The 20,004-nt window shown below is 57.1% G+C and overlaps 2 protein-coding genes across 7 annotated transcripts; both read right to left on the bottom strand.

Annotated features, from left to right (window-relative positions):
• Nucleotides 1–3,804: 3,804 nt before the first annotated feature.
• On the bottom strand, nucleotides 3,805–19,258 carry HR (HR lysine demethylase and nuclear receptor corepressor). 6 transcript variants are annotated; one of them, XM_019714264.2, is made up of 19 exons: nucleotides 19,120–19,258; nucleotides 17,234–17,887; nucleotides 15,699–16,488; nucleotides 14,276–14,426; nucleotides 14,012–14,199; nucleotides 12,432–12,599; nucleotides 11,564–11,653; nucleotides 11,272–11,387; nucleotides 10,318–10,399; nucleotides 9,759–9,922; nucleotides 9,409–9,645; nucleotides 9,037–9,202; nucleotides 8,786–8,855; nucleotides 8,465–8,595; nucleotides 8,233–8,352; nucleotides 8,019–8,134; nucleotides 5,828–5,992; nucleotides 5,289–5,417; nucleotides 3,805–5,103 (listed from the first exon to the last, which is right to left on the bottom strand). In XM_019714264.2, exons 2-19 carry the CDS (start codon nucleotides 17,846–17,848, stop codon nucleotides 5,041–5,043), a joined length of 3,561 nt encoding a protein of 1,186 aa, XP_019569823.2. In that variant the 5' UTR covers nucleotides 17,849–17,887; nucleotides 19,120–19,258; the 3' UTR covers nucleotides 3,805–5,040. The 6 variants fall into 6 exon arrangements, 4 of the variants coding, with proteins under 4 accessions (XP_019569823.2, XP_019569841.2, XP_074194357.1 ...); XM_019714282.2 differs by having other exon boundaries at nucleotides 12,432–12,596; XR_012498119.1 differs by lacking the exon at nucleotides 3,805–5,103 and adding an exon at nucleotides 6,412–6,695.
• Nucleotides 19,259–19,290: 32 nt separating this feature from the next.
• Nucleotides 19,291–20,004, bottom strand: HRURF (HR upstream open reading frame). The gene has a single exon (XM_074338258.1). It carries the CDS (start codon nucleotides 19,398–19,400, stop codon nucleotides 19,296–19,298), a length of 105 nt encoding a protein of 34 aa, XP_074194359.1. The 5' UTR covers nucleotides 19,401–20,004; the 3' UTR covers nucleotides 19,291–19,295.

The following is a 20,004-nucleotide window of genomic DNA, read 5'->3' as shown; positions in this document are numbered from 1 at the left end:
GGAGGAACATAGTTCTTGCCTTGAAGGAGATTCTGATCTAGTTGAGGAGGTACATAGACATATTTTTTAAAAAGTCAACTCAGTGTTGTAAGCCAAGTGCTAAATGATTGGTTTGGGCCGGAGGTGTGGCAGTGCTCAGAGCAGGGAGAGAGCAGAACTGGGATGGCCAAGGTGCGCCTGATGATGGGAGGAGGGGAGTTGGGGCAGAGAGAGGGCCGGGAATAGGCAGGCATAGCCCTCACCAGTGTTCCCACCCCGTGCCCACGCCATTTCCCACATAGTTTCAGGGCCCTCTCCCCTGCAGACTGAGAGCCCCGCTCCTTCATCTCTGTTGCCCCCCCACCCAGCTGGCTCAGGCAGCCACATTGAGAGTAGGGTGTGGGTGTTGGCTAGCTCTTGCTTCTCTCCCAGCTTGACCTTTCCTCCTCAGAGGTTCCTTTAACCTCCTCTCAGGACAGGAAGGCAGGGCCAGCTGGAGTGAAACTGTGAAGCCAGCCAAGTCGGGGCTCCTTATCCTCAGTTAGGTCTTCCCTTTTCCTCCTGCTGGCTTATGCACCTGAGGGGACAGTGGCTTGTTGGATCAGACAAAGCATTGGACTTGGAGCCAGATACCAGGCCTCTGCTTACTGGCTGGCTCTGTGTCCCTGGAAAAGGTGTGGGCCTCAAGGTTCCTCATCTGTAGAATAGGCTCACAACAACTGTTCCTTCACACTGTTGGGAAGGTGAGACGCCATGGGAGGAGCTCCGTGGGCAATCCAGCATAGGTCACCATCACCAGGCAGCCCACCACCCACCTTGCTGGGCTCTCCTACTACCACACAAAGGCCCACATTCATGAAATGTGCCTCCAGGCCACCTCGGAACTAGCTTTTACTAAGGAATTCCAGCTGCACCAGATGGCCTCTATAGGCCCTTCTCACAAACTGAAGTGCCTGTGAATTCCCTGGAGGTAGGGCTCTGTATTAATTAGGCTGTGGGGGATCCCCAGTGGGCCTGCAATCTTTTGAGGCACTTGGTGAATACTACTGCCCTCCAGCCCTAAACCCTCACCTCCCAAACAACTGGTTGATGGGATTGAGAGTCAGGACTCCAGGACTGCAGAGCAACTTATCAACTTAGTTGCTGTGTGTGTGTGTGTGTGTGTGTGTGTGTGTGTGTGTGTTTATCCTCTGGTTTTCCCATCTGTGAAGTGGGAACAGTATGGGTCCCAGACTCCTTTTTGCCTCCCGGGGATGATTTGAGAGAGAGTGAGGTCATGTCTGGGCAGGGCTCTGAAAGCCTCAGAGGCAGCCTAAGATAAACACCAGACGGCCTGACTGCCTGGAAGAGCAAAGACTGCAACAAACCCTGGCTCCACTCCCCCCATTATCACTGGGAAAAGCACTCCTGTGAAGTGGACCTAATCACCCTGTGGTGAGAAGCACATGAGGCAACGTGAAAGTCGCTCGTAAACTGTGAAGGGCGGCACAGGCAAGGCCCTCGAGGGGGTGTACCAGCCCTTCCGGAGAGCAGAGGGAGACAACAGAAAATACACTTTCTCAAGGCTTTGGGAGAAGGAGAGCACAGATCATACTGAGGCAGGAGAGGCCCTGAGACAGAATGGGAAAAGCGGAGGCAGGGAAGGGGGTGCTGAGATAGAAACCTACAGAACCAGAAACAAAGAAAGGTCTCCGTCAAGTTTGTTCTGCGCCCTCTATTCCCAGAGAGGGAAGAGCACTGACTGGTGGGGGTGGTGGACAAGAGTGTCCATGCAGTACAGGACCCACAGGCGCGAAGGCTGAGCCACCCAATTCAGGGCATGTAGATCTGAGTGTGCTTGTAAGCACCTGCACAGGAAGGCAATGGAGGCAACCTCGGAAACAGGGACAGGGATGGGCGGGAAGGGTGGGGCAAGGGTGTTTGTGACGCTAGATTCATTCACAGAGCAGCAAACCCTGTCCCTTGTCAAAGTGGGAAGGGCAAGGAGGACAGTAGCCCCAGGTATAGGGGGAGGAGGCTTCAGCCTGCACTCTGCCACTGGCTTGCTGAGTGACCTTGGGGGAGACACATCTACCATCTAGGCCATCTGTATGATGCAGGCACAGGTGCATCCTGAAACAGAACAGACATTAGTGGAAAACTGGTGGAATTCTGTGGGGACTGAGTCCCAGAGAGCAGTTTCCTGCTCTTGACCTCATGTGGAAAGGTGCTGGCTCGGATAGTAGATGGCCGTCAGCTGTGATCAGATGGCCATCAGCTGTTACCGGTTAGCCATTGGCCACTGATATAACTGCCGTGGCTAGGCTGGTTGGTTGGTTGGTTGACAGAGAAGCAGATGGCAGGTTGCGGATCGTGTGGCTCCTGCTTCCTGTACCTCCAACCCAGCTGCCAGCGAGAATATAGTGGTATGACACCCCTATCTATGGCTCCGTTGTTCCTTTTTGGCCTCACCATGTCCTGCGTTCTTGTGCGGGGATCAGGAGCTGAGACCCTGCATGACAAATCCCAATAAAGTCTATTGCTTAGTTAATAGTGTTGCATCAAAATTAATTTCTTAGTTTTGATTATGTATCGTGTCAACATGAGAGGAAGCTGGATGAAAAGTAACTGGAAACTGTCCTATCTTTGTGACTCGACTGTAAATCTAAACTTGTTTCAAAATTAAAAATCTAAAATAATGTACTTTATAAGAAAAACTTGGCATTTGGTATACACACCTGAGGTCACTTCCAGCTTTGAGGGTTGTGCCTCTGTGCCGACTGGGCCAGTGAGAGGGGCTGGAGGAGGTTACTGGGAGAAGTAGAGGCCCAAAGGGCAGGGCTAGACTGAGAGGGGAGCCAGCTGAGCCTCCTTGGGGAAGAGGGCCACTGATGCTTCAAGCTGAGTCTCTGGGCCAGTCCCCACCTGGACTGGCTTCATCCCTGGTCCAGTCCTGGGACATTTGGTCCACCTGTGTTTGCAAGGAGTCAGACCCACTTGGAGAGTGCCATGACCTACCATAGAAGGGGGGGTGGCAGAGAGGTCTGTGGGGGAAGAAACAGGCCTAGTGACAGGGCCATCCCCATCTTCCCACAGGAAAGACTCCGTGTTTGGGGTCCTGGGGTGACATCAGGACACAGCTATATAAGGTGAAGTGTAGGTAGGGATGGGTCACTCAGTGCTACTTGGAACATGATGAACTCTAAAGTGCTTATGTTGGATGGAGGACAGAGAAGACAGTAAGCCCATCTGCAAAGGCCATTAAGTGCTAAGACTATAATGTAAATGAGGCAGCTGGAGTCAGGACACTTCTTCAAATCCCAATTCTGCCACTAAATTGCAGTGTGACCTTGGGTGACTCCCTTATCCCTAGCCTGTTTCCTCTTCTATATAATGGAAATAAATAATATCTACATAAAAATTGTGATAAGTAATGAAATGAGATCAGTTAAATGAAAACTGTGACTCAGTAAAGTGTGGGAGTTCCTTAATTTTTTTTCTATCCCATGAAAAAATGAAAATAACCTAGCTTTGCAAACAATGAAGAAACAACTTTTTTTTTTTTAAATGAGGGATGATTATGTAAATCATGGCACAGCCACTTTGGGGAATGTAAGCAGCTGTTTAAAATGAAGGTTAGGTATCGACATAGAAAATGATCACACTAGTGTTAAAAGAAAGAACCCAAGTACAAAGCACACCAATTCAACGATGTGTAAAACAGACCCTTGGAGAAAACACTAGAAGGAAATACACCAAAATACTACCCGTGGTTGGGTTGGGGGGGTGAGTGGTGGTGGGCTTAGAGGTGACTTTTTCTTATTTTCCGAATGTTCTGAAAATATATTAAATTTATAATAAAAAATTTTATTTCATAAAAAAACACCATTTCCCGAACCACCACAGAACAATTAGGTATGACGAGCGGGAGCATGTCGGGGCTGAGATGTACTAGGGCAGGGGAGCAGGCAGAGCCACACCAGAGGGCCCTGGGGATGGGGAGGGGCTGCCAACTGTCTCAGGCAGCAGGCCAAGCCCAGGGTGAGGGCTCTCCTGGGAAACTCCTGGAGCTCCAGGTCAGGTCAGACAGGAGAGATGGGGTAGCCTGGAGTTTTGGGGAGAGGGTTGAGGCTCCAAGCCACATTGCTGCTGCACCCTCAGTCTCTGCCTTGTCGCTGCCAGGAATATCCTCAGGGGCAGCCCTTTGGAAGGTTCCATCTGCTCCTTGGAAAGTCAGGGTGGGGTGGGGTGGGGTGGGGGGTGGGGTGGCCAGGTCCAGGGAAGAGCAGGCAAGGGTATTTGAGGCCCCTGTCACGAGGGCCTCAGCTCCTGCCCACCCTGTTGCATTTCCATGTCTCCCCCCCACCACCACCACCACCATGTGGCCTGCAGGAGCAGGGCCAACCACACTGGCAGCTTTCACAAAACAACAGACTTTAATGGAACATAGGAAGGAGGGAGGTGAGAGAAGGGAGCAGGACAGGCCCTCACCACTATCATTCCCTCCAGCCAAGCCTGGGCAGTGTCCTGAGGCCACCCTCTCCCCACACCTCACAGGTCTCCGGCAAGAGGACAGGATTTCGGTTGCCTCTTGTCCAGCACGCCTGCAGTGCAATGGGCACCAGGAGCCCCATAGGAGGTGCATAGTGTAACAGAGCTGGGCACAGAAGGGACAGCAGGGGATGAAGCAGCAGAAGAAGGTGTTGCTTAAGCCAGAATGATTCCCGGAGTCCCCCAAGGAAGAGCTGTTTGTCTCCTGGGTTGGGGCGAGGAGGGGGGGCAGGTGTTGGAGGGAGTCAGTCACCCTCAGTGTGGGCCTGGTACTGTGGAGAGGGTCTCAGGGGTGGAGCAGGTGCCAGCCTGCGAAGGGCCGGTGTGAACTTCTGTGGCACTGTGGTTGTTGGCTTTAGGGCCCAGGTCAGGGGCGGAGAATGGGGTGCCGCCCCGCTGGTGCTCAGAGTAGTGCTCGTGAGATTGACCAAAAGTCCCCAAGTCCTCAGCGTCGTTCTCTCCTGAAGCTGTGCCTGAGCTGAGCACCTAGTCTACCTGCCCCCCAACCCTTACCCCAGATCTGGGAACCCCCTATTTAGCCTCCTGTAATGTTCCCACAGCCACCTTCACTGCTTGGAACACAGCCCAGTCCATCTAGGAGAAAGAGAAAGGACAAGTTTACAGTCACATTCCTGGACTCTTCTCCCCAAGAGGAATGCCCTTCCTGGGCCCAGACTTGCTGCTTGCTTGGCACAGAACTGGACCTCCTATGCCACCCCAACTGTGCCACAGGGGGACTTGGGCAGCACACGCAGCCTCCAGGCTAGTGTCATACTCACCAGGGCATAAAGCAGGCGGTGGTCGGGGGGCAGGCTGGGTCCCTGGTGGCAGAGCTGAGCGGAGAGGGCAGAGGTCTCAGGGGACAGGAAGTGCTGAGTGACGCTCACTGTGCTTACCAGGCCCTGCACCTGTGCCAGGGAGGAGGTGGGCAGGAGAGTCAGTGGACACTCAGGATCACGCACCCCTCCTGCCCGGCTCAGCCCTGAGCTCTACTTCCCATAATGACCCCACCCAGGTCTCAGAGAACACAGGCCCTGGATCCAGCACCAGCACCCCAAAGGGTAGAGTCAAAACCAGGCCAAGGGGATGCCGGAGATGGCACAGGCAGAGTCGGCATCTGAGGACCCAAGTCCAGTTCAACACTCCTCAGCTTCTCCTCTTCCCTACAATGGGGACATGGCTTCCTGCCCTGCCCAGCTCTCCAGGTCTTGAGAGGGACAAAGACATACTGGCAGGGGAATGCTCTATCACTGCGCTGGTTTTGCTGCTTGTGACATTCTGAGCTCTCAGCAGAGCCCCTGGCCCGCTGGGGAAGCACCTGGTGGGGAGCCCCAGCAGGCACCAACACAGCCTCTCCGGGGGCCTGCAGCAGGGTCCAGCAGCTCACACCCCACTCCTCCCGCAGGCGCCGCCGCAGCCCTGCGTCCAGGTAGCAGCTGCCCGGGGTGCCAGGCTCCAGGTTGCCTGCCCCGGCCGGACACACCTCAAAGAAGAGAAGGGGGAATGAGCCAGGGAGGGAGGCAAGGGCAAGGCTGTAGGAGGATGGGGCGTGGACTTCCCAAAGGCCAGGGGCACAGGAAAGAGCTGAAGTGGTCAAGTCTTGAAGGGCAATTGGGGGAGGACATAGGAGCGTGAAAAAGGGACTGGATAATGAGGGGCTGGGTCCACTCAGGTTGGCAGATGGAGATTTGGCTGGAAGGAGCTTAGAGGAAAGGATTAGGGGCTCTCAGGCTGGGGGGTCTAAATCTGCACTTTTCCTGGGGCCAGATGCCTTGAATAGCCTCTGTGTCTCTGGCCCTGGGTCCTCTGTTCCCTTGCTCAAACGTACCCCTTTCTCCCAAACCCCAGAAGACAACCTGCATAGTACCAACTCATGGACTTTCTATACCAGGAGGTCTTAACCTGGAGTCCTCTGAATGTCCCAAATAGTGTGCTAAATTGTAGGTGAGTAGGTAGCTGTATGTTCCTGGGGAGACAAATCCAATTCTTCTAAGATCCCAGATCCAAAAGAAGCGAGGCCACACAGAAGTTCTGATTCCCAGTGGATGGGCAGGCTTGCCTGTCCAGGCCGAGGCCTCTGAAGCAGGCCCAGCTATGGGGGGGCCTTCACCAGCCCAACCAGAGTGGGGAGCTCCTTGGGCAGACAGGGACTGGCAGAGGCGTAGAAGGAGATGCCTAGGAAACACCTGCGGAGGTGAATGACAGCTTTGTGTCCCAGCTGGCCACCAGTGAAATCCACTCCTTCAGCTAGGACCTCAACAATTGTCCCTGGGCTTAGGGCTCAGGGCTCTAAGACTGCGCGATGGGGAGAGGGGAGGCTGGTGAGTCAGGTTGGACACGGGTAACCTCAGGTGGGTGCCAAGATTCTTCTGCCCTGGAAGTTCAAGTCCATCCTGGAGCTAGAGCAGTGTTTCCCAGGCCACCCAGCGAGAGGACACCCCTCAGACCTTCCCCATGAGTCATCAGGTCTGGCCATATGGGACTGCCCACATCGGGCCACACCCAGGCTAGACTAGGCCATGTGTGTATGAAGGGATACTTCTGTCTGCTCCCCTCTGAGTGTTCCAGCATCTGTGTGTGCATCTACGGATCTATGTCTGTTGACATGTCTGCAGATGTGCATGCCTGCGGACAGGAGGGCAGTGGTAGACAGCCATGGTGACATATCTGTGTGTGTGTGTGTGTGTGTGTGTGTGTGTGTGTGTGTGTGTGTGCGCTTTAGCAGGGATGACACTTTGTGACCATCTTTTTCTCCCTAGGACCACCAGGGCTCAGCTGGACTTTGGAACCACTAGGCTTGCCCTAACCTCAACACTGGCCTCCCACCTCCCCAGTTCCCCCTAGAGCTTCCTGGCTCCTGCTCACCTTCTCCTTCCCTGTCCCTCAGCCTGGTCCAGTCTTCCTCCACCTACCACAAGACCGCCCTCAGCCCTTACTTGCTAGCACCTCAGAGAGCACCTCTGCTTGAGGTGTAGATTACAAAAAGGGAAGCAGCAAGCGGGCATCTCAGAGGGCTTCCTTTGGTCCATGAAAAGGAGTCTGCCTACCCCTAGGAAGAGCACGGGGTAGTGACCCGGGGTGGGAACAGCCATAAGCTCAGGTCCCAACTCCACCATTCAGCCTCAGTTTTGTCATCTGTAAAATGGGAAAGCAGCAGTACCTACCTCATGGGGTGGTTGTGACGATTCACCAAAACAATATACCGAAGGGCCTCAGCATAGTACCTAGCCTGCATTAGCTCCTGCTTTTATTTCATCATTCACTCCCACCTCAACCCCCTGCTCTATCTGTGTACCCCACCACACGACTCTCTGAAGGTCCCAGTCTGCCTTCTCTGCACCTGCCTGTGTGCGCCGAGGCTATCCAGCTCAACGGAGGGGGAGGGGGAAGCACACAGGGCACACACACACACAAACACACAGGGAGAGCTTCTGCGGCTGGGAGCCCCCTCTGCCAGGGAGCCAGAGAGCTGTACAAGGGAAGGGGAGGGCTGCCAGCTCCCTCCTCACCATCTGGAGAAAACGGCGAATGCGCTGGGCGTCCTGTGCCCGGAACACGTGCCACACAGTGCTGACCTGGCTGCCCGGAGACCAGAGCCCCTCCCCGTCCAGGCCTGAGAGGAAGTCTGAGGGAGAAAGACAGCTCAGGAGAGCCCAGGGTAGGCAGACACAGCACCTCACATCTGCAGCTTGTCCCCATCCCTGCTTCTGGCCGAGGACCCACCTTTCTGTGCCCGGTGCCAAGCAGGCAGTGGGGCTTCAGCACGTACCAGGACACTGACCAGGTCGGTCACCTCCACACAGAGGTTCTTGGTCCCCAGGTGCCCACGGTGTGGACTTACACCTGCATGGAGTTGGGTAAGAGACAGGAATTGAGAATGGGACCCAGATGTACGTGTACCCAGAGATGGTAGGAATGGGGGTAGGGACTGGGCAGGAGTGGAGTGGGCACTCACCATAGGCTGCCCATAGCTGGGGCTCCAGTGGACGCAGGGCAGGGCCCGGTGGGAGGTAGGAAGCCAGGTTGAGTTTCCCGTGTTGGGCACAGTACTCTGGGAGAGGCAGGCTGGCAGCCAGGTTCTCCACCCTGTGGGGGAGGGGTCATACCCAGCAGGCTCAACCAGGGCACCAGAGACCCCATCAAAGTCCCCCACTACTGGGATAACTCCCAGAGGTAAGCACGGAGTGCCAAGGGTCATGGGTGGGTAAGGAGGAGAGGAGGATGGCAAGGGGCTGGGTGTCAGCTGGGAGGGTGCCAGCCCTGATACCACACACACCTGCTTACGTCCTCGTGCCCCAGAGCTCTGTGCAGCAGGAGAACTGAGCCCTCGGCTGACTTTGGGCGAACTAGGGGAGGACACAGAAAGGCTATTGCCTGGGAAGAACTTCCTTGGCCCAGAGGCTCTGCCCCGTGGCAGCAAGAGTCCCATTTCTGTCCTGGGCTCTGCTTCCATCTGTCCCCAAGGTCACTCTGGGACACCGGGTCTCTGGCTCCCAGCTCCCTCTATTCCACATCAAAGATACTTACTCTCAGGCCGGGAGAATCCCTCCCAGAATGCTGTACTGCCCAGGTTTGTAGGCTGGGGAGGCCCGAGGGGGGTCAGTGCCTGCACCTGGCCTCCGAGCACTTCAAGAGCTTCCGTCCCCCACAGGTTGCCTTGCAATGTCCTCTGAATCCCTGACACCAACACAGGCTGTAGTGGGGGGGGATATGGGGAGAATGGATAGGCTTCCCAACATATCCAGGCCAGGGTGTGTTGTAGAGGGCACCAGCAGGGCATGGGGACCAAGCCTTGCTGCTCCTCTGAGTGACAGGCCGGGTCAGACTGAGCCTAAGGGTCAGGGCCCTGAGGGTAGGAGAGGCCATGAGAGCCGGAAGCAGGGATGTGAGGAGCCTCACCTGGCCCTGCCTCCAGTGCTCCTGGAAGAGGTGGAAGCCTCGCCAAGGCCTGGGCTCTTGTAGCCACAGCAAAGCCCCAGGTGGAGGCAGCCGGGGCCGCACAGGCGAGAGGGGCAGACCCAGGCCCTTGCGCAGGCCCGGTCCAGCCCGCAGCCCCGGCCCCAGGGCTTTCTCCTGGATCTTCCGCTCCACAACCTGTGCAATGATGCTGTCCAGGATGTTGGTGATGCGGTCGTCCTGCGGGGAGGGAGGGATGGAGGGCAGGGGGGCTCAGGACCTGCCGGACCCTCAGGGAGGGCCGGCCTAGACTGTCACTAGGCCCCCAGGCTCCCCTCCACACCCTTGCTCACACTGGGCAGGGCCGGAGTGACAGGGGCAAAGGCCATATGTATCCGCTCATGCCCCAAGCAGAGTTTGACAGCAGTGGAGGCCAGCAGCTCACAGAGAGAAGGACAAGGCAGGGACCCTCGGCCAGCACGGTCCTCTGCAGGGGTCTCTGTGGAGTCCGGAGTCTCTGCCCAGGAGAAAAATAGTGAGGGCTTCACCTTTCTCTTGAGACTCTATTGCCCACATGCTCTTCCCTCATCTGGTCAAGCCTGCTCTCTCCTCACAGGCATTGCCCATCAAAACCCTGCTTTGGGATGGACTCATGTCCCACCTCCAGCTTTCCTGCTGGCAGCTCTAGAACCTCTCCAACGGAGGGGCTCAGAATAGGGCTGTGGCTGGGGGCGGGGGGTTAGGAGGATTTTCCTAGATTTTATGTAGATGTTATTTTCTCTGGAATGGCTTGAGAAGAGTGATGGCGGTTGGTGAATAGGGCAATTCCCATCTCTCCTGAGGTCTCCCACCCTGGCCCAGCATTCCCCCAACCCCTATCCCAGTCTGAATGAGGGGCAGAGAGCCACTCACCCTCTTTGATGTCCTTCGTCCTGTTGATGTTCCCGTCACAGGAAGATTGTGGACTTGGGGTGGTTTTCTCTGTTAGCTCCTTCTGTTAAACCCATCCACCACCCCCCAATCCAAGCAGAGATTTAAAAATGGCAAATGCAACTCCATCCAATTCAACCTACACGTATTAACAACGGACACTTATAAGTCCTAAAATCGTGTTTACAAGGAGCAAACTATTACATGATATATAACATGAGGTGGGAAAAAGTTGCTCATGGAATTCTACATGCAGAATGGTATCAAGTATTCTAGAATAGACGTGAATAAATATAGAGGCAGATGACTGCTGTCAAAATGATCACGGTAGCATTACACGCCATGGTTGTTTTCTTCCTTGTATTCGTCCTGAGCCCCCCTGCCCTCTATTTTCCCAATTTTCCACCATGCGTATGTAGCACGCTATCTGGCATGCAAAATGCATTCAATAAATGATTTCTTGAATACATGACTTCTACAATAAAAACATGAGCTTCATAAAAGCTTTGCAAAATGCATATGGAGCACTGGCTATGTGTTAGGTGCAAGAAATTTTAAGAAGGTGGGCCAACACTCCGCCAGCAGGAGCCTGTGCCTGAGGCATGGAGAGACAGGACATGCCAGCAAGCAGCTATAGCATGATGTGGCAAGCGCTAGGCTGGAACATGCACAAAGTGGGTAGGAGCTCTGGGCAAGCAGAGTGAGGGCATCTGCCGGGTGGCGGGGCTGCGGGGGCAGGTGCTAGTGCTGGCTCCATGGATCCTAACCCCCAGCGGAGGGTGGGACGTAGCCTGATTTTTACTCAGCTTCTATGTCCCTCTTCATCTCCATCAAAAGAAAGGGGCCAAACCCTACCAAGATCAGTAGTTTGCAGGCACACTGCCCAATCCTGGGGCCCACTGGCTAATGCTCTGTCACCTGTCCTGTGTTCCTTACCTGCTGGCTCCCATCCCCAGGGGCCCACACCTGCGCATCAGCTTGACAGGGGCAGTGCCCCCGGATGTCGAATTTGACCCAGACCTGGTGCATTGCGGTGCTCAATTCTGCCAAAGCTGGGAGAGAGGAGAGGAGATGGAGTTTGGCGGTGAGTGCAGACAGGAGGCCACTCTGTACTGCTTGACCTCACCAACCAGGAGGGCATGGCATGGGGCTGAGGGACATCCATACAGGAAGCTGGTCTCCCCCAGGACCCGCTCCCTGCATGCCCCCATTCTCCAAGATGGCTCACCCTGGCTGGAGACAAACTGGGTAAGCATCAGGGAAGAGGCACTGTGCCCAGCCTCTTGGGCACACTCCTGTAGGGTCTGCTCCGGAGAGTCTGTGGGGTAGGAAGGGAGAAGCTGCAGGTCAGGAAATCAAGGTCAGCACACGTTAAGGTCAGGGAAGAAGAGTGAGGGCATGATATCTAAATCAGAGGCTCGACAATCCATAAAACCTGGGCTTTCTGGGACACTGGAGTTCAACAGTGACATAGGATCCTTTGCTTGCAGAAGGCAGAGCCTTTAATATGCTGATATGCATTGCAGGGCTCAAAAATGATCATGTAGGATACAGTGTTCCAAACGTTTCTGACCCTGGAACTCTTTTTGGCCATGTCTATTGGAACACTGGGAGATTTCAAGCCCTCAGGTGGCTGAGTTGAGCCAAGGGAGAGAAAGCTGAGAACTGAAAAAAAAAAACACAGGGCTTGGAATCAGAAGACATGAGTCTAAATCCTGGACCCAACACTTCCTAGCTGTGTGACCTTGGACAAGTCACTTAACCTCCCTGAGATTTTCTTATCTGGAAAATGGAGGCAAAAATACCCACCTCACAGTGTTGTAAGGTTTTAAAAGGTGCAAGCTGAGCAAAGTGGGAGGCACAGAGTAGGCACTCGACTCCTTTTAAGGGTGGGCAAATACACAGGCCATCCCTCTGATCTGGGGAGAGGGAAAGGTCTATTCTATGGGGCGTTGGGCAGTGGTGGCTGAGGCTAGGGATGAGGACGGAGGCTTTCTTAGGGAGAGGCAGCCAAGACATGGCCACATACCTCAGAGCAGGCCTTCTGAGGCCCCAGTCCCTGCCCTCCCACCCTTGGTCCCCAGCTCCTTTCCTACCTGCTTTCTCACCGGCCCTCCCAGCACCCGCCATGCGACCACAGGCCACACACAGCCGGTGGCTGCAGCAGGGGCATCTCCAGTGGGTGTTGAAGAGTCCATGGTGGCACCGGCTACAGCAGCCTGGAATGGCTGGGTTGTCCTCTATCCTGGCTGGCCCTTGGCCTACTGACCACAGGAGAGAACAGGGTCAAAGGGGGCTCAAGCCACAGGCCCCTTTTGAGGTCCTCATGTGGGAGGCCTCCAGGCAGAGCTAGGGAGAAGCAGAAGCAGTTTCCACTGACAGGCTGCCGGGGAAAGGAGACAGGCCTCGTCACAGATAGCCCCTCTTACTCAATAGCCCATGGAAAGAACCTCTCTGCAACACCGCTGTCTCCAGCAAACTCTCCCGGAGACAGTGCAGACCCAACTTCCCAATTCCTGCCCCAGGGATTTCCCCATCGGTCCTGAATTACCAACCCACACCACTTCCAGCACATTCCTTCACCCTCCCCACTCCCTCCAGAGGTGGCTTTCTTCAGGGCACTGAAGATCAGAAGAGGAAACTTAGGAGGCCCTCCTTTCCCTCACCCAGAGTTTCAGACTACGCTCTCATTGGTAGGTGCAAAGATGCCAGTGAGCAAATGTTCATTTACTCATTCAACAAACATCTTGTCCTGTCCTGTCCTGGGCTAGGGGCGGGGGTTCAGAGCTGGTCAGGACTTGGCACTTGCCCTTCCAGTGCTCATATTCCAAGGGGAGATGGACCCATAAACATGGCAATGATGAAGGCACCACAGGGTGGGTGTTGGAGTGTGAGACTGGGACAGAAGGCTGAGGGCAGAGATGGTGGTGGTAGGATCATAACTGGGCCCCAGGGATGAGTAAGTTTTCGTTCACAAGGTAGAAAGGGAGGAGAAGGCATTTCAGACGGGAGCTACAGAAAGTGCCAAGGCTGGAGGGGGTGGACAAGCCCGAGTGAGCTGGGAAGGATGCGAGGGATGGATGGTGATGCAGTGTTCCGGGAATCCAGGCTCAGGGAGTGGCAGGAGCTGACGAAAGGGGATGGGGGCTGGACTTTCTGGGACAAGAGAGAGCCACCAATGGGCCTCCACCCAGGAGGGGTGGACTGCAGGTGTGTGTTTTCAAACACACTGCTCTCGAGGTGCCATGAAAGGGGAGAACCTGGAGTCAGAGGGACTGCACGGTCTCAAACATCAACTCCAATCCTCCCAGCCTCCTAGGACCCATGAGCCTCGCCACCCAGGAAGCCTTCCTTAAGTGCCAGCCCACAGGGAGCTCCCTGACGGATGCTTGGCACTCAGTCTTGTTTCCCCAGCAAGCCCAGAAGCTCCCAGACAGTTGGGCTGGACCAGGTTTTACATCTTCCCAACATCCCCCGCCCAGGCCGGAAACTTCAGAAAACATGGTGACTAAGAGTCTTAGCTGGGAATAAGGGCAAAGCAGGACAGCAGTTCTGAGCTAGCAGCAGGACAGGCAGTGCAGGTGGGAGGGAGGGGCCCACACGCTGGCAGGCCCCATGCTCTTTGTAAAAGGACCAGGCCCTCCTGGGATCCTGATGCCCCATGGGTCCTGCTCACCTTCCCGCTGTGCCCAGGCCAGGGCCTCCCGCTCCCTGCGTAGCAGGCGGCACAGTCGGTCCCCCAAACCACTCAGCAGGTGCTTGGCGAGGCCCACGCTGAGACCAGTCTTCAGGCCAGACCCTCCTCCCTCCTCGGAATGGGCTGCGGAGTCTTCCTCCTGCTGCTGCTCACCTCCCAGAGACAATCTGGAGTCAGGGCAGAGGAAGGTGAGAAGGGAGCCCCAGTGGGAGGACATGAGGGCATCCAGGAATAAGGGCTCACCTCGGCATTTGCTGGGAGTGGCAGGCCAGCCCTCCCACCTCTCCTGCCGCCTGGGCACAGCTTTGGCACTGAGCAATGCCCGCCGGGGGAGCTGAGCAACGTGCCTCCTGATGCTCTGTGTCCTGAAGGCTGGTCCTGCCATCTCGGGGTCCTGAAGAGACAATGCAGCTGGTCAGGAGTCTGGGCCTTCTGGGCTTACGTGAATCCCAGGCCCTGCCTTAGCACCCAGCCATCCACACGCAGAACCAGCCCAGTCCCTAGGCCCAGGTCCATAAGGCCTGACTTGGAACCAGTGACAGTGGACCAGACAGCTAGAAGCTTCACAGAAAAGGCTGCACGGGGAGCTTGACAATGTCCCAACATGACTGACAGGCCGAGAGGAGTGGTCCAGTGCACTAAGCCCAAGGCCAGGGCAGCTGGGGTGATGGTCCTGATCCAAGTGCAGGATCCAGCCAGTGTAGACTTTGGATAGCTCCCCTGTGGGCTTAGTGATGCCACTGGCTGCGTGACAGTGTGAGGAGACAATCCCAGCATGGACGGAGGGCGCCGGAAGGTGAGAAGGCCGGAGAGTTTCAACACAGGCCACAGGTGCAGTAACCCAAGAAGGCAGAGGGGCCAGCAGCTTCCCAGCCCAGGCACAGGCCTGGGAGAGTGTGGACAGACCCACACCAGGTGCAGGGTGCGTAGGCAAGGCCATCAGGAGAGTCCGGATCCAGGCCCAGTCGTCCCAGAGGCCAAGAAACTGAGGTGATCCCCAAGAACTGAGGCCACGGCTGGCAGTGCCAGAACCTTTCGTGAAGGGCACAACGTGACAGAGGGGTCCAGGCTGTGCCCAAAGCCCTAACACTGGCAGAGTCCAAACTGAGTTTCCATGATCCAGCTGGCTGGGAGAGTAGTTGTTTGTTCCTGAAGTAGGACAAGGGGTCCTTCAGGAGAGGCATTTCCCCCGATAGGGATTTGTAACACAGATAATCATAAAGGTGAACATTTATTAAGTACTAAGTGCCAGGATTTCTTCAAAGCCTTCTCTGTGAATTATATCATTTAATCTTTGCAGTAGTCTTTATGAGGTAGGTGCCGTCTTTATCCCCATTTTATAGATGAAGAAACGGAGGCGCAGAGAGGTGAAGCAACTAGCCCAAGGTCATACAGGTACCAGTCAGCAAAGTCAGGACCCAGGCACTCTGACTCCAGAGTGCAGGCTTTGAACCATGTCATTACACTGCCACCAACACACCATGGCTTGGGAGGAGGCAGACAGAAATAGAAGCCATTTGCTGGAAGGCTCTGGCCTGCAGATAGTGAGGAACTCCCAATGGATGCTGGGTACAGTCCACTCATAAAGGACCTGCTGACCCCATCTCCTTGCAAAGCCCTAGTCCTGGCTGTCCCCTCCCAAGTAAGGCCCCCCCTGCCTCCTTACCTCTGTGGTTATCACGCTGTTCTGCCTCTGCTTTGTTCCCCAGCGATGAGTCCAGGACCTCTTGCCAATCTCTGGCCCCCTGCCCCGCACTGCCTGGGAAAGCATCAGGGGGGCGCTTGGCAGCTGGGCTTCCCGCCACTCCCTGGACCTCAGGGCTGCCTGTCCTCTTGAGGGCCCGAAGCGGAGCAGCTGGGTTCTCCTCGTCCCCAGGGCAGCCGCCTGGGCACCCAAACTGCTCCGAGTGTCGCGTGAGCCATGTCTTCTTCAGCTTGGTGTGATGGCTGGGTGGGCAGGCCCTGGGACCAGGGGCCTTGTTTCCATCCTCGCTGGATTCACTGAGCCCCTTGGTGCCCGTTTCCAGGCCCTGCTGACACTTCCCACAAGGGCCAAGGCCTCCATCTCCATTGGGTGGGTGAGATGAGTAACAGCCCGCCTGGGTGGTAGGAGGCCCAGGAGAGGGGCACCTTGATGTGGCTGATGGCCCCAGCTGGTACCCAAGGCTCCCACCCCCTGGTACAGTCCAGACGTTGCCAAGAGTATGAACCAGGCCTGGGGGACAAGCAGGCCAGGGGGTCCGGGGAACAGTGTCTGGATGCCCCAGGAGAAGTGGGCAAAGATTCTCATGCCTGTTGAGGCCTGTCTCTCCATCCCTCTGGTGTAGTGAAGGGAATTCCGCCTCCCCACTTCTCTGGAGAGGCCCACCAGGGGCTAAGCCCAACAGCCCAGGTTCCACAGTTGCCAGTGGCTCCTTTGCCAGCCTGAGAATGCTCGGATCCTTATGGTAAAAACCCTAAAGAGAGGAGAAAGGATTAAGCTAGTGCTGACGTTGGTTCCCAGTGCTTAAAAAAAGTGAACAAACTGACAACCAGCAGGTGTGTGCCTGTGGGGCCTTATGAGTTGTGAAAATACCAAAGAACTCACATACTGATTAATAGGCACTGTTTCTAAGTGCCACCCCCACTGCCCTGACCCCCCTGAGGTCATCCCCGCAGGATTTCTCAGACCTTCCCATAATCCAGCAATTAAAGGGGTAATATCTGACACAGCCAAAGGGCCTCCGGGATCTATTCAGATTATTTGAAGCCCTGTACGATACAGGTTTTAAAATAGTTTAGATCTCATACCTCGTCATGGGGGTCGCGTGGGAGGGATGTGCCCTGGACACAGGCCCTGGGGCTGCCTATATATCCCTCTCCCAGATAGAGGGCCTTGTCTGCCCCTCTCCCTCCTTCCCGGGACAAGACCAGATGTTCTGAGGTCCCAGTTCCCAGGGCTTTTTTCTGAGTGGACAACGGGTGAGTCAGTCCCTGAAATGGCCCAAAAGCAGGGGAGGTCTAGTGAGAGGGAGGTGCTCAGAAGAGGAATTGCTTGGTGTTGACTTTGTCTGAGCTGACAGGCTCTTCTACCTGGGTACTACCTTATTTTTTCATCAGAATGGAAGGGCAGTGTGGTGTGGTCCTGTCAGGCCGCTGAAAGAACACTGAGCAAGCTCGCGTGGCCCAAACCCCAGGTATCCTCTCTGCTCCAGCACTCACCTTGCTGCCTAAGCTGAAAGCAGAGGGCACTTTGGGCTGGCCTCCTGAGTACACCCAGGGGTGCGGGGCCAGGGGCCAGTCACATGGGCGCTCTGGAGGCAGACTGGACACTAGGTAGGGTGGCAAGCAGGTGGGCACCCAGAAGGGAGCTCGCTCCAGGATCTTGGTCTCCAGAAGAAAGGGGCAGTGCAAGGGCCGGAAGGCCACAGGGTCACTTTTTGGATGGCCACCACTATGCCCAGGAATCAGGGGACCATGGTGAGGTGGGCATGCTGACCCACAGAATGCCAGTGGATGAGTGAACATTGCCTCCTTCCAGCGCAGGCCCTCCTTGCTGCCCAGCCAGCCGGCCTTCCTCTCCCCATTCCGGGGGCCTTCACCCTCCACCAGTGGGAGCATGTCCTTGGGTCCGTGGGGGAAGCCAGGGGGTAGCCAGGAGTCTGGGGTGCTCAGGACACCCCTCCAGAAGGGAGCAGGCTCTCCCAGGTACAGTGCCCCATGGCGCAAGCCATCTCGTGGCAGGGCATCCGGCTCCCGTCGTCCCACAATGCTGTTCTCAGGGGATGTCTTCTCCCAGGCTGGGGTGTCCTTCAGGAAGCTGGGCGTACTCTCCATCACTCTCCTGCCCTCATGGGGCTCTCCCAGAAGGGGTCCCTGGAGCATAACCACCAAAGCATGAGCTTCTTAGGTCTGTCCCAAGTACCCTACCACCTGGTACAGAGTGGGCACCGCCCTGACAGCACCAAGGCAGTTCAAACCAGTAAGACAAGTGCCAAGCCACAGTTGGGCTCCACACTGCCTGCCCACATGTGGCTTGAGAACCTGCCTGAGTGGGATGCTGCAGTGTAGAAGGTCACTCCTTCCCCCAAATGACAGAGATTTGATAGCCCTGCTGGGCCAGAGCCCCTTAGCAAGATTGCTTTGTCGAGGATGATATGCCTCCCTGAGCCTGGAACCTGGTTACGAGCCACCGGGAAGGACAGGAGGCAAGAACCCAAAAGATGAGCTCGGTGAAAGGCACTGCACTGGGGACAAGAAGGCTAGATCCTGACCCTGACTCAGTCACTGTCTGTGTCACTTTGGGCAGGTCATGTCATTCCTCTGGGCCGTTGTGCAAAACAGCTTGGAAGGCACCCGTTGCAGAAGCCTCTTCCCACATTGCAGTCTGTGGCCCTGGGGTTGCTGCTTGCCCACCTCAACCCCTCAGCCCCGCCCAGGTTTGTAGGGGTAAGAAATGCAGACAGGGAAGGCTGGAGTCACTGGAAAGAGCCAACAGGCGGGGCCGCCGGCTGGTACCGCTCCCCACTCCTGGGCAGCCCCATCTCTGCCTCTTCCCAGCGCTCTACAGTTTCTTGGCTGCTGCAGCAGAGTGCCGGATCGACTGCTGGGGGCTGGATCTCCACCACCTCCCCAAGGGAAGAAGTGAGCCAGCACAGGAGAGGGCAATTAAGAGGCCTCAGCTGGGGTGGGTCAAGCTACCCCTGTCCAGCCAGCACTGCCAGGGCCACCGGCGGCCGCTGTAACTGCAGCCTGGCGGGGGGGAGGAAAGGAGGCGGGGAAACCGGGCTGCGCCCCAGAGAGAGGCAAAGGAGGGAAAATTGAACGTGCATACAAAGGACCAGGATGACAGATGGCACTAGAGCCGCGGCGCTCTCACCGCGTGGCCCCCTGGGCCTTTGGGTGAAGCCCCAGGAGGGAGGTGAGGGAGCCCGGACAAAAGGCGCTCAGGTTTTCTGGGGCCACCGCTCCGGACCCGTCGGGTACCCTAACTTTTGGATGTGTGACCCAGCCCAGAGGCGCACCGAGAGCTCACTCTCTGTTGCGGCTCGGACTCAGCTCCGAGTGACCCGGAAGGCGCGCCCCTGGCGCCGCGTCTCCGTGCTTACCTGGGCTTCACGGGCCGGACTCGGCGCTGGCGGCGGCTGTCGTCGGGGCCGGCACCGGGCGCCCGCTCCCCATGGGCTGGCTCCGGGGCCTCCCGGCCGGCGGGCGAGGCCTCGTACCTCCGCGCTCTGTGCTCAGCGCGCTGGCGCTCTCTCTCCCCCGGGGCAGCGGGGGTGCTCTAGGGCCGCAGGTTGGAGGGGTCGGACTCCGGGATCTGCAGTATGCGGCACACGGCGCGGATCGGCCGCACCAGCTTCTGGGCCGAGGCCGTGGGTTGCGCCATGGGACGCGGATACTCCGTGCTGCGCCGCGGGGAGGGCCGGGCCGGGGCTAGGGAGCTGTGCCCCCGGAGGGAGAGAGGGAGCCGGGCCGGGGGGAACACGCGCCCCGGGTCGGAGATGGCCGAGTGGGGGGAAAGGCCAAGGGGCCGGGGAGGGGTCCTGCCTGAAAGGGGGCCGATCCCGGGACCCAGGAGAGAGGCACCAGCAAGGGCGCAAAGCGGCGCAGCGCGGCTAATGGAGGGAGAGCGCGGCGGAGAGCGCAGCAGGACCTCTGATCGCCATCTCCAGACGCGCAACTGAGAGTGGGGAAGCTGCTCCGCCGGTTTCCTCCTCCAGCACCCTGCGGGAAACAGGAGCCCGTGATTCGGCGGCCCCGCCTGAGCCTGCCCCCTCCCAGGCCCCGGGGGCTTCCGCCAACGCCCCGGCGATGCCACCGGCTGCGCACGGGGAGAATGAGGCCTTTGTTCCCCCCTCCCCCCCGCGGCACCCGGGCGCCTGCCGAGAGAGGCTCCCCGGGGGCAGCGTGCCAGCTTCCCAGCCGCCCCACCCTCCCGTGGGCCCGGCCCCGGAGCCTGGCAGGCGGGCAGCACCCCCACTATAGGTGCC

Source organism: Rhinolophus sinicus, linkage group LG07, assembly GCF_036562045.2.
Source record: "Rhinolophus sinicus isolate RSC01 linkage group LG07, ASM3656204v1, whole genome shotgun sequence".
NCBI classification, from domain to species: Eukaryota; Metazoa; Chordata; class Mammalia; order Chiroptera; family Rhinolophidae; genus Rhinolophus; species Rhinolophus sinicus.
Note: the sequence above shows the minus strand (reverse complement) of the source record. Positions and strands in the feature narration are given on the sequence as shown.

Coding starts and splice junctions, on each gene's coding strand:
- HRURF (XM_074338258.1), bottom strand. CDS start 19,400: ATGGCGCAACCCACGGCCTCGGCCCAGAAGCTGGTGCGGCCGATCCGC.
- HR (XM_019714264.2), bottom strand. CDS start 17,848: ATGGAGAGTACGCCCAGCTTCCTGAAGGACACCCCAGCCTGGGAGAAG. Junction 5,993..8,018: donor TTCGCCGTTTTCTCCAGATG/GTGAGGAGGGAG, acceptor CTCTTCTTTGAG/GTGTGTCCGGCCGGGGCAGG. Junction 5,104..5,288: donor ACCGCCTGCTTTATGCCCTG/GTGAGTATGACA, acceptor TCTTTCTCCTAG/ATGGACTGGGCTGTGTTCCA.